At 32.0% G+C, this 27,569-nt stretch overlaps 2 protein-coding genes across 4 annotated transcripts; one reads left to right on the top strand and one right to left on the bottom strand.

The window, feature by feature from the left end:
- The first annotated feature begins 15 nt into the window (after window positions 1–15).
- LOC132702816 (inhibitor of nuclear factor kappa-B kinase subunit beta-like) lies at window positions 16–18,849 on the top strand. 3 transcript variants are annotated; one of them, XM_060671614.1, is made up of 8 exons: window positions 16–495; window positions 708–833; window positions 892–1,489; window positions 1,737–2,672; window positions 3,412–3,564; window positions 4,214–4,359; window positions 4,414–4,477; window positions 18,627–18,849. In XM_060671614.1, the coding sequence occupies exons 2-8, from the start codon at window positions 725–727 to the stop codon at window positions 18,649–18,651; spliced, it is 2,031 nt and encodes a 676-aa protein (XP_060527597.1). In that variant the 5' UTR covers window positions 16–495; window positions 708–724; the 3' UTR covers window positions 18,652–18,849. The 3 variants fall into 3 exon arrangements, with proteins under 3 accessions (XP_060527597.1, XP_060527596.1, XP_060527598.1); XM_060671613.1 differs by lacking the exon at window positions 18,627–18,849 and adding an exon at window positions 4,524–4,788 and having other exon boundaries at window positions 17–495; XM_060671615.1 differs by lacking the exons at window positions 16–495; window positions 18,627–18,849 and adding an exon at window positions 4,524–4,789 and having other exon boundaries at window positions 711–833; window positions 881–1,489.
- Window positions 4,945–27,199, bottom strand: LOC132702819 (uncharacterized). Its single transcript, XM_060671618.1, has 6 exons — window positions 26,940–27,199; window positions 17,171–17,235; window positions 16,724–16,929; window positions 16,110–16,241; window positions 5,426–5,588; window positions 4,945–5,211 (listed from the first exon to the last, which is right to left on the bottom strand). Exons 2-6 carry the CDS (start codon window positions 17,215–17,217, stop codon window positions 5,016–5,018), a joined length of 744 nt encoding a protein of 247 aa, XP_060527601.1. The 5' UTR covers window positions 17,218–17,235; window positions 26,940–27,199; the 3' UTR covers window positions 4,945–5,015.
- Window positions 27,200–27,569: the final 370 nt, after the last annotated feature.

The raw sequence follows: 27,569 nt of genomic DNA, 5'->3' as shown, positions 1-27,569 counted from the left end.
TTAAATTCCCTTTTATTGCCGCAAATTTATATTTGGGATTTTGGTTCTGATTGTGCTTTAAAGCAAGAACAAAAGTACTTAAATTATCAAATTATTGGAAGGCGTCGGTGGTACAATATTTCAAACTATAAAAAATCCAGCGAGATAATGCCTGATAAAACAGCGATGAAATATATACAAAATATACCTTAAATGGAATTGAAGCTTTATACCATCGAGTGTCCGATATAAATTTAAATCACACACTGTTAAATTAGAGGTCTGTGATCCAAAATATTAATAGAGTTAGATCGATCTCTGGTCCTAAACAATTTGTTCTGTAATAGTCTGGGGTTATATTTATTTTTGTAATGTTTTTCAAATACTTTAGGTACAATATTTTTGAGTGAAATAATTATTTAATGACTACGTTTATTAATTTATGAATAAGCAATCAGTGTACAACAATAGTTATCAATGTAAAGTTTTTCTTAAATGCTATAAATAGATAAATAGGTATGTATCTATACAATTTTGCCGCTTAGAGGTGAGATAAGGTTTTGAAGCAATCAGCAATTTTTTTTCGCAAGAATATCTTATTTCGCTTATACGACATTAACCAGAGTATGTCTTTTTGTGTCTTATCATTTTTCCATTTCTATTCAAAGCTTGAATGTACCTTATATAATTTATAATTTTTTTAAATCATTTTATATAAATCATAACAGATAAATCAAGACTGATCATGGAATATCCCACAAAAATAGGAGATTGGATGCAAATATGTATACTTGGTTCTGGTGCCTTTGGTGACGTTATGTTGTGGACAAACAAAACTACTGAGGAATCTGTAGGTAAAGATGACTGTTTTTTTAGAGTGAATATATAAGTATAAAATAAGTCTATTTTAAGCAATAAAAAAATGTAAATTTCAAACAGCTTCGGCATTATCAGACAAGCAAAAAGAAAGATGGCATAAAGAAGTGGATTTTATGAAGTCCATTAATCATTTAAACATAATCAAATTTAAAAGCCTTCCTCATGATTTGGAAACTATCCTGCTAAAGTATAATCCTACAAGACTGCCCCTTTTATCTATGGAATATTGTACTAAAGGAAATTTGAGGAGATACATGCTTAATGAGCCCATTAGGCTATGTGGACTTCCAGAGTCAGATGTTCGAGCTGTTCTCAGGGATATTTCTAGTGGTCTGAGTTACCTACACAGCAATAAAATAACCCATCGTGATATCAAACCTGAAAATATTGTTTTGCAACACTGTGATAACCGTAAAACTAATATTGTCTACAAAATAATAGACCTAGGGTATGCCAAAGAGCTTCAAGATACTGTAGTTAGTTTTGTAGGTACACTGCATTATTTGGCTCCTGAAATTTTCAGAAATAAACCATATGATCATACTGTGGATTACTGGTCAATGGGTTTGCTTGTATTTGAAATTATTTGTGGTCTTTTGCCATTCCTGCCTGAGTTGAATCCATTTGAGAGGTATTACTTTAATTCATTAGAGTTACAACACACATTAGCAATCATCAGTTTTTGATTTTATTGTGAGGATAGTTTATTGCTCAAGCAAAATTGGCTTGTTATTATTGAAATAAATAACATACCATAGCAAATTACTTTGGAAGTTCAAAATGTATTAACTTTGCTATTTTTTATCATTTTCAAAAATTTGCAGTTTCCCATAACCATTGAGTTTTCTTCATAAATTAAGTTTTCCTTACTTATGCAGGTATGAAAAGATACGCGACAAAGGCCCAGATGACATCTGTATATATATGCAATATTCAGGAGCATTGGCAAATTCATCTGAGATAAAAAAGGAAAACTTTATAACATCATGTCTTAAACAAAACATTGAAACATGGTTGAAGCGAGTACTCCAATTTGATCCATCTAAAAGGTGTTTCTCCTCATTGGACATCTTCGAGTACCTACATTTCATTCTCGACAAAAGAATAATCAAAGTTTTCTCTGTATATAAACTCGAGTTCTATTCTTATGAAATAAATGATGGCACATTATTAGGAACCCTAAAAGACTGGATATCAAGGGACATTAAGATACCAAAAAAGGATTTACTTGTGTTGTTTAAAAATGAGCCCATGTTTTGCCATGATGACGATGCCATATTACATGAATTGGTAACTGAAGATACAGTTTTTGTATTTAAAAAAGGTGCATTGATAAGTGACAGCATCAGCTTCACAGTTCCAAAGCTGGTGCAACAAGTGCTTCAAATCTCAGTGTCATTCCAGTTGAGACATGTAAGAAATTTGTTCAGGCAGGCATTGTTTTTCATTTATTCAGAAAAATTGGCTGTGGAGATGTTACATACTGGTTTTGAATTGTATGTAAAATATTTGGGTGTGATTGTCGAGCGGGTGGGACAGGAACAGAAAATTGCCCACTTAAAATTAGCTGCTCTGTTAAGACACATAGAATCTATCACAAACAATAAAATATGTGATGTAGAATTAAATGACAATAAAGAAGCCATAGAGTGTCTGGTTCATTTAAAGAGAGTTTTATCCAGCCTGGAAAGAAGCAAAAATAAGTATATAGAGTTTTTGAAAGAATCGAGCATTCTGACACGTTTATGGGCCGAGGTCCTCGACTTGCAGGAAGATTTGGAAGATTGCTTCAGAGTATGCCTCATTTCCGAACAGTGAGTATTTAACAAATAATATGCTAATAAGAGGTTTGAAAAAATAAATCTTTTATTGACTCCAAGTATGAAAAGTTAGTAGGACCTTTTATCTAACTATAAAGCTATGAAAACGGTACTGGCAACTAATAAGATACGTTTATTAAGATAGTTTATAACTTCACGGAAGTTGCCGAAAACACAGGTTCCTCAAATTTTTGTTCATATATATAGGTTTTAGCGTTTTAATTTTAGTCGCGTTGTTAATCTGTCTTTAAGATTTCCAAAATTCAAAAAAACGATTGTAAAAGCTCTTAGAAAAATTATCATATATTTGAAATAAGGCAGTGGCGAGTCTATAATATCATGGGATATCAAGTTTTCAGTGGAAATATAAATGGGTCGTAATATACCTTTAGAGATTTTTTTTTGTAGACCGTTTATCATATATTCTCAACTTTAGTGTTAATTAAAAGTAAATTGAAGTTGTTTACAGAAAAGTTGCATCTTCCTTCGTTTTTTGAATATTTCTAATAATCAAAATGTGCTTTTTTTCAGAAATATTTGAAATTGCTCAAGGCTCCGTTCTAAGGACAATTACTTGTTTCTAGCTATATCTTAACTCCAACCTGTCAAATTTTTAACCATTTATTTGGATAAAAAAAAACTAAATAGTTGGTATAATTTTAAATTTTGGAACAGTTGAATTATATTTTTGTATTTTTAATAACTTAACGATGGTATAATCTTCGATTTGTAGATATTCGAAAATAAGCAGTAAAAATTTTTTGGAAATGAAGAACAACGAAACCAGCAAAGAAATGCTGAATCGGATCGCCAAAGTTATATCGGACACTATAAAACTAAAAACGAAATTTATTCATAAAAACGAGAAACTTAAAAATTGCGGGAGGTAAGTTTTGGTTAGTTAGTAATTAGTAATTTATTAAAAAATCTACTAGGCTACACGACTTACTTTCGATGTAGACACTTAAGAAAATAACTTCTAATAAAAGAAAACTGAAGATGGAGCTTACAAAGCTTCCTTTTAGGTAAAAAAATTTCGCCCATGTCTTCTAGTTTTTTACCCATTTTCAAAATTAATATCTACAACAAAAGCAAATAATATATGTAAACATTAACGAAAACAGTGACATTAACATTTTAAACTAGACTGATTTAAATTAATTGGATATGATAATATTTCATTGCAAGGCATTCATATGGGAGTAGGTGTTTCCGGGAGTCTCATAAACTTTTTCCTTTTCAAAGAGTTCATAGACAGATCCCGAGCCCATGGTGTGTTTTGAAACCGAAGCAAAAATGATTTCCTATCAACCATGGAGTGTCATAAAAAAATATGGGTCATATTAGTAAAGTTTTGAGATTTAAAATTCCGAATGGTATATGTAATGTGCGTTTTGTAGACTTTTTTTAAATTGTATTAAGCTATCCCTAGAATTTTGAAAATTAGTCCAAAGTTGAGGGAGGTATGACAAATCTAAGAGCACCTTTATTTTTTAAAAAAGGGAGGGAGTCATCCATTTCATTATTCATTGTAGAGACTTTGGTATTTTGTCGGCTTTTGGGGAGGAATTGATTAACTGGATTCAGGATTATGTTATTCATATTGACCATCTATCCAGTGTATTCGAACAAACTTATTTGAGATATCGACAACTTGTAGAGAAGGAAAATACGAAAATAGGTAATATTTTTATGTAAACTTTTTGGTGTGCTTATTATTTTTTCATTTTCGTAGAGAATTGTTGTGATTTGGAAGAAGGCAATTGCTTGATCGAAGAAAATAAAGATATTCGATTCAAGTAAGTAATAATTAGCTTAAAACCTTTAAAGTATTCGTTTTTTTAGGTTTGAGGATATTTTATCTAAAAGTGTCCTGGCTCACAAAAACTATATTAAAGATTGCCTTGGTCCTTTAGGTTAAGTACCTATTTTCAATGCATTAGTATTCCAAAGATAAGGTTCTCCAAAATTAGTTTTTTTTCCTTGTTTTTTCATGTTGCATGTGCAATCAGCATTGTTTTTTTTAGTAACATTTTATTGCAAAGGTGAATGGAAAAATTTATGATGAATGTTCGGCCATCCATTATTTTATTGTTGCTTCGTTTTAGTAATATATGTCTATATTTATTGCTAAATATGTTATTATTTTATTATGTTTTTGAAGTTATATTATTTCTTTTGCAATGTATTATTTTCGCATAATATAGATTTTTATTGATTTCCAAACGAATTCTAAAGTATAACGAAATAAAATAAATGCGTTTTTTTTTATTTGTAATCTTACAACAGTCTAATAAATATAAAACTAACGTTTTATACACGATATATCTACTGCGGTTAATGCTTATATTTTATATAATTGTTCAAATTATTCCAATTGGAGGAATAATCAATTTTTAAATGACCATAGTTTGTCAATCCGAAATTGTGGGGTTTCTTCCTCCTTAGTCTTCTGACGTCGTCATATATGGGCAGCGTTGACATATCGTCGAGTCTGCTGTATATGTCATGTTTCGAACCATATGGATCGTAGCTGCAATGAATAAAAGGTACAAATTATCATTTTTGTATCAGCTTCATAGACAAGTAACGAAAGTGTTCATTGATTGCCACTCACGGAATTATTGTGATACTTTTTCACAAAAACCAACGACACTACCATATCATACTTCCGCTAATTGCTCCTTATGTAAAAATTAAAATTTTATATTTAAATGCGAAGTATTAAGAACAATGAAGTATCATACTCGTAATCCTCATGAGAACTTATACTTCTGTCCAGTTGTGTTTTGTACGTTTGATCTACAGATACTGGAACTGCCACTCGCCTGAATCGACCTGCCCTGTCGTATATCCCAAAGACCGAAGAATTTTCTCTCATGCTTTCCTCATAGGCACTTTCTTCGGTATCTGACAGGGAAGAAAATTCATCATGTAGATTTAGTTACTTCTGTTAGAAGTTAATAGAATACCAGGGTTTGAATAAATTTCAAAATTTGTAAAATTTGTTAAAATAGTCCGGAAATACTTAGTAGAATTGAATTTTGTTCTGAAAGTTTGTATACCGTAATTAAATCTCCTTAAACTCCGTTAATTCGCACAGAATATTTCCAAATGTCAGAGCTTTATGGGATGAAACAAGTTGAGCCACGTAAAAGCTTTAATAATACAACTTTTGCCATTTTCTTTAAAGTAAAAAAGGGAAAACTTAAAAACAAAATGCAAGTGAAACGAATTGTTTAAACATTGAGGAGGAAAAATTACTTAGTTTTTTTTTCAGGTACACGGGTTGTTTGTAATTATTTAAATTTTAATTATTTAGTATTTTGTCTATTCCCGTCTGTAAAATACCTAATTACACACCGATCTAGCGTGCGGGAAGCGTCACTTTACCGCGTCAGTTTCGTTCCCCATGGATCCAACCCACTTCGGACATTTCCGGGACTTTACGGCACCGGTTTGGGAGCAATCGGATGTTTTCGGAGATATTTCCCATGCTTTGAATTTTGACGTTTGTCAATTCTGACGATCAGTGAATGTATTCTTGTTGTTTTGCGAAAATGTACCCAAAAACTAATGTTCGTAGGAAAAGTATAGTATGCAACACGTTCGGTAAACTTTTTAACTCACTCGTTTATAAAAACTCGCTCCGCTGCGCTTGGCTCGTGTCAAATAAACCCATGAATCAAATGTCGTTTGCCGCACTTGTTGCATAATATATTATTATTAAAAAATTGACCGAACGTGTTGCATACTATACTTTTTCTACAACCGTTAGTTTTTGGGTACATCGTCGCAAAACACGAATACATTCACTGACATGACCTTCAGAATTGACAAAAATCACAATTCAAGAAGTGCCGTGCGGTAAAATCCCGGAAATGTCCGGAGTGATTCCGATATGTGGAAAACGAAACTGAAGTGGTAAAGTGGCTTTCCGCACGCCAAATCAGTGTATAATTAGGCATTTTACAGACTGGAGTAGAAAAAACTACTAATCCTATATGTGTATATAATATTGAACCTACATGTAGGTGGCAAATAATTATATTTATTCATCTTGCTTGTGTTTTTAGAAACATGTTTTGATGTGGTAATCATATCGTGTTTGGAAAATGTAACTAGTTTCGCTTTTCCTACCATATTCTTCAAGCCGACCTTAGTGTTTTGGTGTCCGCCAATAATACTATGGGATAAAATATACGGTTTGGGTCCATTAGAAATATCTGGCGACCGGGTCAACAAATTTAGGTACTTCAAATTATACAGGGTGATGTAAGAGGAGGTGCTTAATCTCTCTAAAATATTTTCAAGAATGCAGTGTTATATATAAACATCTTGCTTAGTTTTAATGGAGAAGTATCTATATCATTTCGTTTTTAGATTCTACGCAAGTAATAAAGTAGATTTTGTTCAGGTTTCTCTATGCCTATCTATGTCTTATCGTTATCAAAATAAAAAATAATTTCCCAGATTTTTAAGCAATTTGGACCCTCGAAGAAATTTTAATAGTTCCTTTTTTTAATTGAACAAAGAGCCGAACTTTTGCAAAGAGCTCCTGAAAGGACTCAGGCATACTATTTTAGATGAAATATACAAAGTGTTCTGAAAATAACATTTTGTTTTTTTAAATAACACACCCTGTATATTCTAGGGAAGAAACTATCCGAATTTTGTTTAAGTTTTCCTATACCTATCTCTTGTTGTCTTTGAAATAAATGATTATTACGTAATAACAACATTGATCAACATTATTTTGAAAAAAGTTTCGCATATAGACAGAACGAACTTCGTAAAACCTCATTTTTATTTAATTTCAGTTTCTTTTCAACTATATTGCCCTTTTTCTTAAGTCTCAAGACAGAAGCTTCCATCCTGTCAAGTTCCAAACCCTATATTATATATATTATAAATAAAGCCTATACCGAAAAAGCGCGAAATAGTTGGACAGAAACTACAAATAAATGAAAATGAGGGATTTTGTTGTTTATATACAAGCGTTAACACTGCATACTTCAAAATATTTTAGTGCGATAGACTCGATAGAGCACCTCATTCTGTTCCGTCAGGCCATCTACTGCGCACCAATATATTATAATACTCCATTTCTTACCATATTTCTGCTAAATATCTACGATTACATATACGAACCACGGTTGCTTTGACAAAATTGCAATGTTCTTCCGTACGTTTCAAAACAACATCGATATCGTAACTTAAAAACAATGGAGCGGAAAATTTGCACCAGTATTTAACTAACAATTTACATTGTTTACGTTCAACGGCGTTCGTTACGCCGTTTTAATTACATACTTATATACTATTGTAGTAGTAGTAGTAGTAACCTTTATTATTGCATCTACAAACAATATTGAACAAAAAATTTGTTCGGTTATCTTGAAAATACTAATTCATTAGACAGTGATATTTGTTTGATAAAAGAAAACAAAAAAGTGGCTCTGCCAACTTTTCCAAACAGTTGTATGTTGAATATCCCAAAATTTTGAAATAAAGACTTGTTTGTTATTAATATTTTAATCATTATTGATTGAGGGGAGCCTGATAAATAAATACCATTATTGTGGAAAAAAAAAGACAGTAAAAAAATAAATACGCTCAAGTTGTCCCGATCCTATATATCAGCCACAGAGGGAACAAACATCTGTTTAATATTTCGCAAGTAACAGGTAATTAATTTGCTTAGTATGCATCGGCGAGCACAGTTCTGCGGTAAATCATATTCGTTTTGCAATTGAAAAAATGGTAGATGTCGCCAAATATGATGTTTATCGCCCACTTAAACCGAAGGACGGTATCTAATTTACCATGAAGCGCACTTACCACGACAAGAATACCGTAACAATAGGGTCCGCAATTACCGCAGCGAAATTCGTTTTACGGCATATTTTTTTAAAAATAACTAACGTGTGTATCAAATGTATACTTTGTTTGTTTACTACGAGGCGGATTTGATAATTTCGGTGACGTAATTGATATTGACCAACGATCCGACTGCAAAGAATGTTACTCTGATGGTTTAGATTATTTTTTGTAGTTGGTTATTGTATAATAATATATTATGCAACCGGTCGATGCAAAACACAAGCTTTGATAACAAACTTTAGTGCGTCAATTTCCCATATAGGTATTTTGGGTCGTATGTGATGATGAAAAACTCAAAAACCAATGGTTAGCGTATAGTATAGTTTGCAACTCCTTTATAAACTTATTCATATCATGATCGAAGTGTCGCGTATAAAACGTGATAGAAAATGATGTGAAGAAAATTGCAGCATCTAAAAACAGGGTTGTTGAATCTTTTTAGTCAATTACAGGGTATAGATAGAAAATTATCGAAAACGCGTTTGGAATATCGAGGTAACACACTGAAGGTTAACGTTACATTTTTTGTTTTGGCTTTCTGAAAGCAAGATGAATTGAGCTTAGAAAAGCTTGTACTTTTTCGTTTATTAATCATTATAATAAAAAAATTTAATTGCACATGAGTGATAACAGTGCATTTAATTTGAACTTGGTACAGTTTTTCTCAATTCTGAATACTTCAGGTTTCTGGAATATTGGTTGATGTGGCTTCATTCAATATATAGGAGTGGGCCAAATCAGTTTTAACTGGTCTTAAGACAGGTGAACGACTAAACCATAGTTATAGTTGCTCAAGTAAAAAAAAAGGCAACTTAGTTTGCCAACAATTTTGAACTATGATGTTTATATTTATAGTGTAAGTAGTGAGTTTTCCGAGTTATACCGAAGACACCTTTTAAGCATAATTATTCTGGTTTGCAGAAAGTGACACCAATGTTTGCCAAAAGTAGTGGAGTACAGTTTTTCGCTACACATATAAACTCGCCTTCGTGTAAAAGTGACTTAGGGAAAGATTGGCTTACTGTTGGCTCCTGTAACACCCTGTATATGTAATTTAGTAGTAGTAACTCACTTTGTTTATTTTAATAATTTGCTTTTCCTAATCATTAAATACATAAAATAGTATTCAGATATAGTATGTTTATAACAATTTTTATTGTATTATTGATATAAAGATTACAGATATCTACCTAACATCCCAGTTTTTTAAAAGTTTAATTCTTATTTTCTTAGAGACGTGCAATGAAGATTTTTTTCTCAAATCAAACAAGAGGACAAAAAAATATATATTTTTTAATATTGAGCAACCCGAAATTAGAATAAAAATAATTAATCAATCTGCTTATTTACAGTTTTGCATAGTCCCTGTACAATGGAACGTTTTTATTTGTTGTCGAGGCGGCGGTTTAAGTGAAAGCCTTAACTAAATTGCTTGTCTCAATTTATTTGTTCCGTCAATATTTGTTTTTTCAGTTATCTTAACCAGCGCCTGAAAAAGTTTCCACATAAATGACACTTTTAATTAATTGCGTTTTTATTTTGAATTTGTAATAATGCTATCTGCATTCGTTTTCGCACGGTCTCAACAATCTAGTAGGCGAAGGTGAGGCAAGGAGGACCACCTCAAAAATTAACCAAAATGTGTTCTTTTGTTTTTTCTTCAAACAATTATAAATTCTGGTTATTTGTACATGTTTAGCACTTTCCGTAATACCAGGGGCAAAATGGACCGCGTAAAAATTCTGAAAAACGCGATTCCATATCATTATAATTAATTATAATTAATTTATTGAAAGTGTGTTTTTTTTGGATAATTCTATGGATTTAGCCTAAAACCAGAACTTTAGAAATCTTAAAGATACCAATAACAATTTTTTAATCGGTAGAAAAATAGTTACTAATCAGTAACTTTTTTTTAAATAATTATAATTATTATATATAACATTATAAATAGGGGAGTGTGGGGCACGACGGCCACCCTAGTGCAAAAATTTGGGTAAATTTAGATAAAGTTAAAACAAATCTACTTGATGGTTAAAATTAGTTTTCGGTACTTTGAAAAATTAAAACCTTTAGCAGTTGATCAATATATTCAATACATTTTCTTACTTACTTACTTCTTGCTTTTAATTTGCGATCACTCCTTTGAGTGATTTATTTCAAAAACAGGTTTTAACAGATATGGGAAAAACTGCTATTTGTATGCTAGTGTTATAAAATTGATTTTTACTTTATTTGGCAATACATTTAACTGGGAGTCGCAATAATGACGAGGTACGATATTTGGAAAATCACTAAGTAAATCGAAAATGGAAATATTTCTTGAGTTTATGAAATGGCCGGGCATCTTGACTTTTTAATGCCACTTGCTCTGCAATTAAAGTGGTAAGTGATGTTCGAACATTTTCATAAATAAATGTCAATAAGGCTCAACGCATTTTAATAGACTTCGACTAGTTGAAAAGGGCTTTTCTTAGACTATCCAGGAGGCGCTTTCGGACATCACAAAAAAGTATAATTTTATATAAAAAAAGCAACGATGTGTCGTTTTTACATCATTAAATAGTCAAATAAACACATAATGACTCAGTGAAAACCGCATCTCAATATGTTTATCCTCATCTAAAGTTTTTTCATAAAAAAATAGGTTTAGTCAACAATAACCAATTTTATTTCTTTATGAAGTAGCAAAATGTGTATTAAATTAATAAATTATTTTTCACTAAGCACTGTCAACTCGTCCGGTTGAGACAAATTTGAATCTTTTTTTGCAAAGGAAATGAAAAATAAATGTCGATAGCTCCAAAAAGGCTTAACATATTTTAATTAATTTGGAGAGTCGCTTCTATAGACTAGGATGGTATAATAGTATTTTCTGAAAAAAATGAAACAATTTGCTTCAGAAGATAGTCAAATAGCCTTAAACCTAAAACGTCAATTTTATTATTTAGGATGTCCAATGGTATTTAAAATTGGAAAAAAGAGATGTAGTTATTTATTTTTATCCCATTTTACACTACCTTTGATAGACCCATCGATAGACATATTAAGGTACTAAATTGTAGAAAACCATTTAAAAAATAAATAAAACACACTCTTTGACAAAAATAATCATTTCTATTCTAAATTTTGTTTTTATCTGACACTGTGCATCTTTCACGTCACTGTGTTGGATGTTCGTGCACGTCTCTTGCCTAATTGCCTATGTCTTAATAGTAAGTAAGTTAATAGTAAATTCACTTAACATTGGAATTGTTCTGCTGTGACGCATTATATATCATCTGAATTCCTGATGGGAGATCAGAAGACGCAGTACAGCTTGTAGTCGCGTGAAAGTAGTACTTGGTAAGGAGCAAGAGTTCTCGGTTCTTGTCCCTGCGAAATCGAATGTAGATAGCATTATTACGAATTCCAAATAAAAGTCCAATTAAATAAAAGTGTCATTTCTGTGGAAACTTTTTCCGGTGTCGGTTAAGATAACTCGAAAAACAAATATTTATGCGAAATCAAATGTATCAAGGTGGGGGCGACGAAAATTTGGACAAATGTTCGAACCACCCTGAATTTTCATCGTTAGGTAGCTAAATGCGATTGACACCTAGTGTATTTCTTGCTAGATAAACGCTTGTTAGAGGCACACCCAATAGGTAGCGCCGGGAATGATTATTAGATTAAATGAGAGTCCGGTTTTCTTTATTTGGCACCCTTGGCATTTTTTTTTTGTAATCGGTAGCCGGTGCGTAAGAGGTTGTTGCATCAACAAATAAGATACCGCATCCGTACATGTATTTATTTGCCACTATTATTCCATATAAGTACCTCGGCGAAAGCATGCCAATTGCATTGGGCCCGTCGATAAATGAGAAACGTTTATTTAAGTTGCGTTATACCGGGTCGCAACTAATTCATGACACTGTTGGTATATCGGTGACGGGTTAACGTATTCTTTTTGTACTTTATTTATTGAGATGCCGCAAGATAGGAATTGCGTAGGTTAAAGTTTGTGCTATGACTAATACGTATTAAATTTTTAAAATTAATTATTGAATCAAGTTAGTTACATAATATTATTAAGGAAACAATGCAACTCTTGAACCTTCCAAGTATGGTGACTATAAGAACACTAAACCTAAAATATAAATATAATATATAAAAAAAATATATATCCGATTGTTCTTTGGAAGTTTTTATTTGCTTGCACACTTTACAGTTTTAGTATTACCTTGTGAAACAAGCTTTGATTTGAGATTTGAGAACAAACAGATAAATAGTTTATTCTTGATTGTTTTTTGAGTTTTTCATTTTTTAAGGTCATTAGGCAGATTATTGATTACTGTGATAAAGCAATAAGAATAAGATTGCTTGAAATTTTCCGTTGACTGAGCTGGAAACGTAAGAAAACCTTTAAATCTTTAAACTTAATATTATGTACGTTAGTGTTAACGCTGATTTTATGAAGCATATACTGTGGAAACTTTAGTTATCATATATACAACAATTTGTGGTGAATGCAAAAAACAGTTGTTTTGCATATTTATCGCCTTCATCTGAGCAAAAGTGTGCAGCATCACTATATGTCATTTGCCATTTGAAGTTGAAAGATGAATTAAGATGCGGAGTAAATTTTAATTCTGGATCCGACATATTATCAAAATTAATCTTTATAAAACACAATGGCTTTTGCATGTTTTTTTTTTTTCGTTAGATTTTTTTACATTTTTTGTCAGTAGCCCTAATATTGTGAAAAGTAGAAAGTGATATATCTACAACTGTATTTGCAGGATGTAGGTAAAGAGCCGTTAATAGTATATTTTCTACTCCCTTCTGTAAAATAGTATATTATGCAACAAGTGTAAACAGCATTTGACTCACCAGTTTATTTGACACGAGCGGAGCGAGTGTTTAATAAACGAGTGACTTCAAGAGTTTTTCTACTCCCGTCTGTAAAATACCTAATTACCCGCCCGTCTAGCGTGCGGAAAGCGTCACGTTACCACGTCAGTTTCGTGTCCCATGAATCCGAGCCACTTCGTACTCTTCCGGGATTTTACCGCACGGATTTTGAAGCAATCGGATGTTTTCGGAGATATTTCCCACGCTTTCAATTTTGACGTTGATCAAATCTGACGGTCATGTCAATCAACGTGTTTTTTGCAAAAATGAGACTAATGGTCATAGAAAAAGTATAGTATACAACAGGTTTAGTAAACGTTTTGAGTCACAAGATGAAGAATAGAACGGTTTCAAATAAAATCATTCTCTCTTCAGTCCAGCCTGATACCTACGCACCTACCTACCTACATTAATAGAACGTTTGATTGATATTGACTTGTGGAGAGTTTGAAACTTTTAAATTGGCGTAAGAAGTAATTCCAGAATTAGGGCAAACACTGAACATAAATCCTTGCTTTGTTTAAGCTTTCACAGCGTAAACTACGAACAAAATAAGGTAATTCAACGAATCTGGAGATCTGCAAACGAGATTATAATCCACTTTTAAAATGCAGGTGATTAATAACATAATGCCAAGCTGAGTATTTTTTTATGTTTTAACATTATAAAATGCTTAGTGCATATAAATCTATACATCTATCTATCCGAGAATTGGATTTCAAATCACTGACACCAGGCCCTCGTACTTTATAATATTACTTAACATTTGTCAAATTGCAACAAAGAATACCGAGACGAACAATTAATTCGTTTGGAAACGTTCTTCGTTTGTAGTTGTACCATTAAACACGAGGACGGTATTGTGAATGTGCGTACAATTTAAAATTTTTACGAATGAACACAATTACGCAATGGCGATTCCACCTTCATTAAATGGCTGATCGTTAATTTTTCGAAGGCGTTTCACATTGTAAAAGCTCTCTAAACTGCAAAACGGAAGGTCATTGTAAACACACAATCGTGTATAGAGTTTAAGACGAGGTGATCCGACGGAAAAAATGTTTTGTAGAACAAAAGGGTATTAAAAACTTCATTGTTTTTTTTTCACTTCCGATTTATCGGACGATAAAAAATTAAATTATAATTTTACTCAAGTAACGTCAGTGACAACGCAGAATTACTGATGTCATCCCGATTCTTGCAGCAGTTTCGAGATCCTAGGAAGCTAAAAGCTAAAAAATTGCATTAAACTTAACAGCGCACGAAGGATAAAGTTGCTGATGAAATGTGCTCTACAGTTTGTAGGAATTGCAGTGAAATTTCAAGGAATTTAAAGTAATTCTTATAGGTCTTTTACAGCAGAATCCAGTAGAGCACTCAGATTTTCTATAAAAGATTCAATTTTAAGATACTAGCTAAAGTTATGTTTTTCTACATACCTTATGTGTTTTTTTAATTTTATTTAAAAATGTCTAAACATGTTTTTTAAAATAAACGTGTATTTCAACATTTTTGGAAATATTCTTGACATTATTGTTGTTGTTATGGTAATCTTAAATAATACTCTTTTCTCTATTTCCTAAGTATTATACATTTTTAGAAACTATTTTAAAAGCGTAATCAAATTTTTATGAAATGCACAGGACGTTTCATTGATTGATGATTTGGATCTTAAAATTTACACTCTACAAAAAAAAATCTGGCTTCTAGACAATTATCCTTGTAAGTGCCTAAAGAAAAAATTGTAACTGTTGCGAAGAATAAAATAATAATAAAAACACCAATCCTATTGTTAACTGGGATAAAAGACAGACAAGTGGATTTTTAAAAATGACAAAATATACTTTTATATAAAAAAATATATTAAGACAATCATTTACATTTCAAAAACGTATAAAAACAAAAAATTTAAAATCGGTTCAGGATGTTTCATTTAAAAAAATATATAACAAAGTACGAATAATAACTTTTTGAACTGACCGCGAGAGGCATTAAATTCTGAGCAAAAAGGCATATATTTAAAGATAAGTGGGATACCTTGTTAAACTCTCGAAAATGGGATATTCCGTATATACATTTCTAAGGAATAAACCAAGCAGGTACTAAAGGGATCGATTTAAAGAAAAAACAATTCTAATCCTCTGTAGTAAGTTTCCTACAATTAATTAAAACTAATAGGGATTTTAACACTGTTTATATACACAGTGTTGCATAAGGGCATCGTGAAATTTTCAAACGTATATAATAAAATAATAATACACTTTCTTCAATTCAATTCGAGAACATAACGCAATTTTTACGCTAGCGTTGCGTGTACTTAAAGGTAAATTATTATTGTTATTTGGGTCATAATTCAAGCAATATGGAGAGTTAATTACGCACGAAAATAAAATTTATTTTAACACTGCACACTGCAGTTCCTGGTGCTTCGCTGAATTGAGAAAAGAAAAGCGTTTCTTTTTTTATTACTATTACCTAAATAAATAATAAAGATCGATAATTTTACATTTACCGTTTGTAAACGATCTGACATCTCATCATATTCTGCGTATTTCCATTTTTGAAATAGAATGAAAGAATGTGTAAGATAACTTAAGAATTTTCTAATTCTAATTTATGTAACACCTCAATTTTGAAGAAGACTAACGGACTTACCAGCAAAACTGCTGTATCTCAGTTTTCTAGCCGTGTAGTATGGTCTTTCGCTTCGCAGTTCATCTATATCAGCATAATTTCCTTGATCGGCCGCTTCGTAGGTCCTGTTTACGTCAACTATTCTTTTGTTACCTACACGGAGTAGCGATGTAGTAAAAAATAATTAGTTTTATATATACTTTCTAGGTTTTCCTTGGTCAGTATGACACATTTCAAATTTCTTCGTTATTCTCTCCTTTTTTAAAAAAAATATTTAGCTATCAATTGTTAGACGTATCCGGATTTTCTTTTAAAAATTGGATGACTAGTTGGCTTTCCCGGAGCCAATCTAATACAAAAGTAATTTCCTTTAATATAGTCGTCAACAACAAACTCACTATGAGAGTACAGAGCTCTTCTAGCGGAGGGAATAGCGCTCTGGTTACCAGGGACTGAGACGCACCCGGTATCCGGGGCGTAAGAACGTTTATCGCAACTGAAAGAATTCGAACCATATCTATGAATCATTGTATGTAATTGTAAATAATTCTATAATGTTCTTTAATCAAATTAATTGGCGAATATTGATTTGAATACCCAAATGGACAAGCCTATAAAATTAGAATACTATTTACCTGGGACGTATAAGAAAGAAGTCGAATGGGCTTCAGCCAAATCGCCACTACTCGTACCGCTTAGAGGTAGCGAAGGATTCGATGACAATTCCATAGAGTCGAGATGTTCTCGAATATACGCATAATTCTCCAAGTCCCAGGGATCTATATATGATGGTTGGTTGCGACTCTGTGGTAGAGTGTGATAGTCTTTAAGAGATTCTTCACTGAAAGTGCGAAAGTAATTAACTATTTTGGACTTGTTTAACGGGCACTGTCAAAATGAATGGACTCATATAAGGAACGATATAAGAATTTTAGTTAGTTGCCTTGATGGGTAGTTGATTGGACTGGAATATAATTTACACAAGAGTCGTTAAAGAATAAATAATCGCCTATATAACTCTTTCAATTATTTCATTATTCCATTAGCCTATCCATTTTGACGGTCCGAATTTGATTACCTACCTCTCCGACTCTGTACCGTTCCAGTAAAATTCATCCGGAGGCATCATAGGCAGTTACGCGATCACCTAGAATTAGAAAAATCGTTTGATCAATTTTCAAAACTTTCCGGTTCACATACGATCAATCGGCCTATTGTGCATCGTGTAGGAAATTGTTTCTCATTGTGTTATACTTCGTAGTTATGGTTTACGTAAAAGATTTAAACTATTAATTTCTCTCACTTAACTTCTCGCAAGAACGCGTGATTATATAAGTTTATAGTGCATTTCCTCGATACTATTTGATAAGTATTAATAATTAATTTTGTGCTCATACAAACTTTGGGAGAATATGGACAAAGTTTCTCAGTTTCATAGCGGTTTGTTTTTTTATGAATCTAAGGAACGGTGAGAAACTAAAGTTTTACAATATATAGTTCTTTAAAAAACATATTAGTAAGAAAGACGTTTGAAAATTCGATGATTTTTTTTGATACGAAACAAAGGATGCGACAAAAAGGCAACACTGAAACCGGGCACACTTTTCAGTCACAACGCATACGGAGGGTGTACGAGTTGCTCTCATAAAATGCGTCAAGATTTTCCATAAATTGTTGAGCTCTTTCGCAGGACGCAGAAGCGTTGTCTAGAATAGCCAATAAGTCTTCCTGCGTATTAAAATTTTAGATGACGCCCTTGACACCTGCTGCCCACATGGATTTCATGTTGACGTTGTTGTTTAGGCAGAGGCGCCCGATTTTAGAATGAAGTCACACTATATTTAAACGGTTTTTTCTTCGTTTTTTATAATGCCGTTTCATTTGATTTTTATTTTATTAATTGCCATAATTTGACTTGACTTTAATAGTATATTATGCAACATGTGCGGTAAACGGCATTTGACTCAACAGTTTATTTGACACGGGCGGAGCGCAGCTGAGCGACTTTTTAATAAACGAGTGAGTTAAAAAGTTTACCGAACGTGTTGCATACTACACTTTTTCTACGACCGTGAGTTTTTGGATACATTTTCGCAAAACAACAAGAATGCATTCACTGACATGACCGTCAGAATTGACAAATGTCAAAATTCAAAGCGTGAGAAAAATCTCCGAAAACACCCGACTGCTCCCAAATCCGTGCGGTAAAATCCCGGAAATGTCCGAAGTGACTCGGATTCATGGGAAACGAAACTGACGTGGTAAAGTGACGGTTTCCGTACGCTAGATCGGCGGGTAATTAGGTATTTTACAGAAGTGAGTAGAAAAAATATTTTTTCTAACATCTTTAACACATCTGCCGCCTTCGCAAAATCAAAATCGTTATTAACCAATATTTTTTTCATATTCCTAATCCAGTGTATTAAGAGATTCGGTCAATTCGTCTGTTATTAAAGAAACTGATTTTGTAAGAATTAAAGTAGAAGAATAGAATATGAAGGGTAGAGGTGAAAAACACCGAATTTCTTGTTGTTTTAGGAGAAAACCCCCACCATTGCATTAAAGAGTAAGATGGAGCTAAAGCAGGCCCACGAACGTTATCTTGAATAACAAAATGACAAACTATTGGAAAACCCAGAAGCAAAGATGTATCCAAACCCCCAGTAACCTTCCTACAACTAAAAATGATTCCTATTTCGACTGTCCACCTACTGACGTTTGAAAGAAGATAGTTGGTAGTCGTTTTATTTGGAATTTTTCTCTAAATATTGAACTGGTTTCTTTGAGGCATATGTATTTTGTTGTTCCTTTCCGTTTACATAAAATTTTTTGAAGTATTTTATTTGATTTTTTTGTTATTCGTTGTTTATACAATGACGGGGGTTTTGCCCTGTACTGTTCATATGTATTGTCATATTTCTTAATACAGACATGCAGTCTAAACATTCAGCTCCACGTTAACTTTAACATACAAAATGGGTTGGGTTGACTTGTAAGGTATGGATTTGGTTTAAGTGTTTCCAAATTACGTTTTAAAGAAACACTTGACCAAGTTGTCACGTCAAGTTGACACAGTAAGTTTTTACTGTCCATACCAAAGAGATATATTTAAAAAGTAAGCACCTTCAGAAAACTGATAATTTAGAAATACATATTCCTTTAATATTTTCTAGGAAATTATTACATTCATGCTATTTCTTTATTTAATGAGAGATTTCTAGGTAAGACATCTACGCCATTGTGTTCTTTGAACTTGTGAAGCAAACATGTCCGCTGAATATTTAAGTAACAGTTACGACATGGCGCGCGAAACCATCTGTCACGTGCATTTGAACAAGATTTATCGAAGATAAATAACGATGAATAATGAACAATAATTTACGTATGGTTGCCGGAGAAAATGCTGACGGTCAATAATCTGTCGATGTACGATAAATCACTTTCAATTTGTTTTCGTGAGAACAGATTCACTAATAACTCCCCTTACTAATCGTAAATTGTTGATACATAGATTTTAAATTTCATTATTAAAACTCGCTGATTAGGGAGCGAAAGATACATGCATGTAAAGTAAATTAAATATAAAATGAAATATTTCCTCATAGGAGAAAATACGCAAACCAATGAATCGAACCTGAACAAGCATGTTTAGTATAAAAACCATAAACTATTTAAAAAATCCGAAGCAAAATAAAATCCATATGTCTTTTTCTTGAACCATACATAATAGGTTATACTTATTATATTATTTCTAAATATAAGAGAAGGAAAACTCCAAATTTTTCTTTCATTGTATTGTATATATAAAGATGAAAAGATATTACTTTAAATGCGCCTGACAAACGTACATGTTTAGATGATCTGCAGATGGTATTCGTGTAAATTAATGCAATTAAGTAGCTAATTGTTTTGTTCAGCAATTATCCAAGGACATTCAATTTACTTGGAACATGTCTTTAAATTTTTTTACAGCGTGTATTTTAGTCGCCTTAGATGTCTGGCTTTAAAACATTTGTTTTTCTTCTATTTTCAAATAATTAGCGATAAGCAAGTGTTATGGAGCTACCGTCATTATTACTTAGTAATATTCTCCAAATTCAACCAAATACGGTAAGCCTTGAAGTTTCTCTCAATACAAAAAGCAAATATTTATTCGTTTTGTATTACATTTGCTCATAATTTAAATTAAGTATAATAAAAATTAACTCCTTCAAATTGAGTTTCCGACAATCTCACTGCATGGTATGGAATTTGTTAATTACTTAATAATGTTGTCAGGTTAAATTGCAAAACTCAAACTTGCCGATCTAATCTCCCATAATGGAATGCAAGATATTTAAATTACGTCGACATAGAGAATAATATGAAATTTAAATAACAAACATAAAATATGGCTAAAGAAAAATTTAATCGTAAACTCAAACAACTTCGCTTTTTTGAAATGCATAATTTTCCTTTGTATAAAAAATATTAATTAAAAGACTATTAAACCATCGGGTTCATTGTACCTACTAATTTTCGTTCACTCTTATATAGAATTAATTCTTTCCTAATTGCTATTTTCGATCGCTATCGCTCGAAATGTAGTGCAACATCCTTTTGAGGCTTATTTTACTCCGTTGTAGTAAAACCGATTTTGTTCAGACAAATCGCCATAAACGACGCATTATATGCATTCTAATTCTCACACTTGTTACACAATTATTATTACTACATGTCTCGAAGAAAAATTAGTACAAAAATTGCACAATTCTTTAACTGTCGAGATAATTGCGCAGATTTCCATTGGTTGAGTACCATAGAATCTTCAAACCGTAAGAGAAGTTGTTGGTTCAGCGTAATCTTTATTGAGAGGATTCAATTTTTAAAGAATTCGGCAAACAATACAATAGCCACCTTGGCATTCGAAGTGGAAAACTTTCTAATACTTCATTCCTAAATTACCTAATTACCTAAATTTGCTGAAACCATTAACATAAAATTTGCTCAGTGCTAAGCACATAAGTTATTTTGGTGGGGTTTATATGAAGATTTTCGTGGTATTGTATAAATCAGGCGAATAATAATATTTAAACTGCCAAGAAGCACCACACGAGGTAATAGCATGCAAACAATACTAACATCTTTTATTATTAAAAAAAAACATGAACATTGGATATGCATTCGAAATTAAATATGAATTTGATAATTCTGATAACAAATTTATACCAACTGGCGGTGAAAGTACTTAAACTTAAAACTCGCACCATAGATAATTGAATTGTTTGGTTAATTATTACGAAGGTCTTAGAGTGCCGAATTCTTCTGTATTTCATTTCTAATTTGTATGTCATTTAGCTACTAGATATATAGAGGCTCTCTGCCTATCCTGATAATACAGGAACTTTTGAAGTGACGATGAGAAATAATGTCGAGAAGGGCAATCTAATGTGCACAGTCGCGTTTTTTTGAAATTTCATTTTCAACCAATAGCCCCTGTTATTTCAAACCAACCAATAAGATCTAGAGGCGTTCTAAAACAAACATGGTCGCTGACAGTTCATCAATTCGACAGCATTGCATTTTTAAGGCAGTATTTTCTATCTAAGTCTATATCTTGTTCAAGGTTCCCTAGAAAAATAATATTGCCGCCTGAAATGCATCAATTTTTACAGTCCTTAGATCCCTATATTATCTTATATGGTATCTCAAAATAGGTCGTTAAAACCTTTATGCTGAAATTTAAATCGCTTCTTTATTCTTTTTTTTTAAATATTCTGAAAGCCAGGCATCAATTATGATATAAATGTCAAATCCACGGTCAGTTTCAGCAATAAAAACCTATAACGAGAACTAGATCACGGCAAATTGGAGACATTTTCTCCTGAAAAAGTCACGTCGATCTACCGTTTAAGTTGGATGGCAATTAACACAACATTGACGGTTGTTTGCGCAAATGAATAGACAATCTACGGTTTTTCAACCTATTTAGTTCGGTCGGTGTTCAATGATACGCAAGATTTGACCGCAGACATTTTATCTTTCCGCTTATTAAATTTCGCTAACGATATCGATTTCAGATGTTATGTTATATATAAGATAACTAGAACTATCTCGTATCAAACAAAATGAACCGTTTCGAAACAAAATATTTAATAAAAACATAAACGTCCGCTTAAATATCGATAGAAATAGACCAGTGCTTCGGGAATTATTCCCCGTTCACTTTAGTGTAAGTACTAAAAGTCTTTAATTGTTAAAGACTTGGTTAGATAACTTACGGTTCGGAGGCGGGCTATTTCGAATGTACCGCATGCTTTAAATAACAAATCTCAAACGTAACAGGTTTTCGAGATAAACTCGTTCCTTAACCCAATTTTCTTGATTGTGAAATGCGATATTCTGAACTATACACAAAATGTCATATAGGTAAGAGATATGTGGTTGTGATTTGAAGCTCTACCTGCCTATTATAAGTTATATCCACAAATGATAAATAGGCAAGAAATTTTAAGTTTTTAAAACTTATTTCGCTTCATACAAAAATGATTATTTTGAAGGATAGCTTATTTTTACCCTGAAATACATATACCAACAACCAAGTAAATATTTCATTTCAAGATTATCAAACAAATATTGAGTATGAAAAAAAAACTTATAATCTTCAACAATTTCTGTTTTTTTGGTACGATATGTCACCCCATCAGCATGGAAAAAAGGTCACTACCCCTGCCTTAATGCCTGCAAGAAGAGTTCTTCGCCGTAATAATAAATAAATATTACAAAAATAAATAAATAAAAATAATAAAGTCAAATTGGATTTTCTATAAGAGTTTTCAGTATTTAGCAAGCTTCATGTAAATTGCATAGTCTCATTTTCAATGCACATGATTTTTAAAAGCATATAAAACGCCAAAAATGTCATGACAAATATTTATTATTAATTTATATTCAATAAGTGCTTATTATAATTATATTACACAGGTAGCGATGAAATTTTAAAAAATGCACAATCCCAAATACCACTGATTAACAAAATATTTAAAATAAGTTAAATAGTTAATGAAAAACGAATTAATTAAATTAAACTTTCCAACTAATAATAAAAGTGAATAATTTAACGAAGTGGAAGTATAAGTTGCTTCTACTTATTCATCTTGTTGATTCAGTGGTACGGGTAAATTCAGAAAAGATACCAGAATACAATTTGTTTATGTTTAATATAACGCACACTGTACCTGCATATCAGATTAAACTTTTTTTTTATCAAAAGAGCTGTGCAAATAATGAATACTAAGACTGTGTTACCGTGTTACCATATAGAATAAATGCTATAATTATACAGGGTGTTTCAAAATTTATTTAGTCTTAATTACGACCTAAGCAATCATTACTGCCGACGAGTCTCGGAATTGTATGGACCATATAAATGGCCATAATACCGCGATTTTCAGAATTGTTATCTTTATTGGTCTATTATCTTAAGCTTAAATAATTGTGAAATTCTAGACTCAAGCGGAACAAATATATTTTAATTTGCCCTATTCGTTAGCGACAAATCGTGTGGAGACATGAAGATGCACGTAAGCGAGTAACCCCTACATTATTAGAGCTGCGCAGTACTTGGTTCTGTGTTTCTTTTCAAATCTGTCAACGCAGAATATTTAATATCAACTCTGCAATTACAAAATTTACATTAATATTGTTAGAAACTTTTTGAATTGGTATTTTTTTTTTGAAATGATATCCACTACCTTTTTTATGCTTACTTAGACTACCTGTAAAACCATGTAAAATTTACATTAGTGCACATAAGTAAAAAAAGTAAGCTCTAAGTGTCTTTGTTATACTGTTGCGATGATTTTTTTAAAAATAAATTTAAAAAATGCTAAAACAAAATTCAAATTCAATTAATTTACAATCAAATATTATTGTTTAGGCAAAATGTTCTAAATAGCGCAAATCTTTAATGCAAGATGAAGGAATTAAAATAAACTTTCCAAGGATTTAACTAATAAGGAGGAATGTTATAAACGTGATAATTATCGAATAATTTAATCTAGCGCAATATTTAATTTTGGTTTAGGATTTTGGTTGCTTCAACTTATCTAGATGATTGATTGATGATTGCAGTAGTGTAGCCAAATTTGAAAAAAAAATCTATAAAGTTTTATCCCTTTTAGTTAGGAAAAAAGAAAATAACCCAAAATATATTTTTTAAAGTTTAATATAACCTACACTGTACCTGCAGCACAGATTAGATTAAGCTTTTTTCTCAATCAAAAGAGTTTTGCACATGATCTAGAAAAAGCAGACCATGATTGTTATAAGAAAAAAAAGTTTCATTGTCATGCTATAATTATACAGGGTGTTTCAAAACTTATTTAGTATATGTATATAATGACGATCGAAGCAAAAAATAACATAAACATTTGTTTACGGCTCGGTGAACGTCGTACAATTTATATTAATGGCATATTTAGTACCGTCGCGTCTGATTTTCAATCGAATTATATGGGCCATATAAACCACCAAAATGCCGTGATTTTTAGAATTATTTTCTTTATCGGTATATTATTTTAATCCCAGCTAATTGTCAAATAGAGTCCAACGAACGGAACAAAAATATTTTAATTTGCCCTCTCGATAAATAGTGCGGAGACATGAATATGCGCACAGGCTAGAAACCCCGTAATATTACAGCTGCGCAGCACCAGCTTCTGTTTTTCTTTCTTTCAAGTCCTTAATATTTGGCTCTTAAGTTTTTACTCGCTTTAAAGCTTTTCTTCAATGCAGAATATTTAATCACAACTATGCAACTATAAATTTTATATTGCCATTCAATTAAAATTGCATGAGTAGTAATGCAACTTTAACTTTAATTACTACTAAACTGAAGCCATGTAAAATTTTCATTACTGTTTAAAATGGGGCAGGCATTGTCCTTTTCTCGAATATTTTACAGCTAAGTTTCCTTTATGAGGAAAGTTAGTGTCGCCACAACAATCGAATACCGACAAAAGTGTACGTTACAGGTACGCTGCATATGAGAAAAACGTGACCAACAATATTAATTAAGACATTTTAATATGCTATGAATACTGAACGCGTCATGTCATTTTTTCGCGACACCAGGCCGTACTTAGACAGACAAGGATGGCATAAAAACCGGGCACAACGGGATGAATTTAAATCGACGAATTACACTACAGTTTTTAATAGATGCATGTATTTTACCCTAATATCGCGATTACAAGAAGAATAGCTGAACTAACCCATCATCTGCCAAGCAAAATTGCAAATGCAAAAGCAACTAAAAATAAATGGAGCAGTTTCGTTAGGAAATAACGACAGACTTTTAATCACAAGTTTTTCCTTTTTCCAAAATCATCGGTTTCATCTCCGTCCTATAAGTCTCTCGTAAAAGTATTCTTCGTGAATGAGCTTGATCATGTAGTTGTTTAAGATTCGCTGTTTTTTTAAGAGAATTGGAGTAAGGTATTTGACTATATAGACGCAATTTTAATTTTGTCTGTTTGTTTAGTTTGTGATGTTATTATGTTATTATGATATTATGTTAGCCAAAAATTAAACACAGTTATTAGAGGTTTAAACTAAAGATATTTTATTTTGGAAACTATTTAAAAATATATAAATTATGCAACAAATTTAGAAACTATTTTAGTCACGAGTCTGCTTTGCTTTATAAATAACTGGCTTTAGTTATGGATTTGGGTACGATCAAATTCTTTCCATAAATTTAGATTAATTGTCCGTTTTGAGGGTTCTGCATGTTTTCTGCATTCATTAGGTCACAAACAGTATGCAACATGTTGATAAAGTTCTACAGGCACTACTAAACCAAAACAAACATGGGCCGTTTATCAAACTTGTATTATTATAATTAAATAACAAGCAACACTGTTTTAGTAAAATTGATTTCTCATATAAACATTTTCCAATGCTCTATATGTGTTATGAATAGACCCCAACAAAAAATAGTTCTGCCTTCTGGTCAAAAACTTTTTGTAACCTTTTAGAATAGAAAAATTTAAGCAGTCTCAATCTAGGAGAATACTGCTTGAACTACAGCGACTAAAAAGAATCCAAGTTGATATTTTATTTATTTGTATAGTATTTTATAAATCAAATAAAAATTTTTTATTTAAAATTAGCATGCATAGTATCCTACTTTTTAAAATAAAGGTAACATTTTTTGAGACAATTCTATCTGTGCTGTATTTACAACAATTAGAATTGATTATCTGTATACTTTGTTGCATCAAATGACTGCGAAATAAAATTGTAGAATCAAAGTGTCACGCTTTCTTAATTCTCGGCCGATCTCCTGACAGTTAATTGTCCGCTTAATAGACATCTTTCCGTTTGTTTCGTTTAAAGCAGAGATGATTTTTATTTGCATAAATTGTCCCATCCAATTGATCATGTGCTGTCAAGAAATCACGTTTTAAAAATATTTTAGTTTTACCGATAAACAGTGTGCGTACAATGTTTCCATTTTTAATAAATACATTCTGGAAGGTTCTGGATTTTACTCCCGGTGGCAGGAAACGTTCAATACATTGCCCTGGTATTATATTAATAATTAATAATAATTAATTAATATTAATATTATATTAATGGAAAAGGGCTGGGTCTATGCTTATTTGACTTACACACTTCTACTGAGGCTTAAGTTACATTCAAAACTCCCTATTTCATTTACATCAGCAAAGGACACTATACTACAGAACGTTGATTAGGTGTGGTATAGTGGTCGTTGTAAACTCAGTACTGTCTCTATTTTATCCCGCAAGTTTCGGTTTGTTACTTATTAAAATATAAGCAGGAAATCGAAATAGAACATTTTACCTTTTCGAATGAATAGTCGAGTAGATAATTCCCTTCTGCGACACACAAAACAACCACCAATTACGAAAAAGTGCTTGCACTACCGAAATCAGTACCGTAAGTTGACCAAGTTCGCTTTCGTTTAATGTGAGAGCTCCCCAAAAAAAAACGTGATGAAACGCAACCCTTCACTTTCTTCGGTGGAAACGGCTCGTGCGGTAGTTGTCAGCTGTTTAAAATTTCTCCGTCCAAGAGTGAATGAACAAGCGGCACCGCGAGAGCGGTACCTTCTGAACACGGTTGGATATGGGAGAAGAGTGCTGCTTAGTGGAGGTACTTAACTCGTTAGGTCGACGTTAGATAATTAAAATTTCGATGATTTCCCTCGTTCGGGCGCTTTGCTTGTGGGGTACGATGTAGCAGGAATGCGTTTAACTGGGAATTTTGTCTAATTGACTTCGATTTGACTAACGGTTATTTAAAATTTTTGAGCGTGATCCATGTCATCTAAATTAAAGGAAAAGATTGCAGTTTTGCTCCACCAATTATTGCAAAGAATGATAACCTAATATCCGATCTTGAAAATATACTCGACTATTTAACTCTCAATAGATTAAAATCACAAGCTTTAGTGCTTAGCAAAGATAAAAA

The sequence above is a fragment of the Cylas formicarius genome, unplaced genomic scaffold (assembly GCF_029955315.1).
Source record: "Cylas formicarius isolate icCylForm1 unplaced genomic scaffold, icCylForm1.1 PGA_scaffold_6__28_contigs__length_40554024, whole genome shotgun sequence".
Classification (NCBI taxonomy): Eukaryota; Metazoa; Arthropoda; class Insecta; order Coleoptera; family Brentidae; genus Cylas; species Cylas formicarius.
This window is presented reverse-complemented; position numbering and strand designations above follow the sequence as displayed.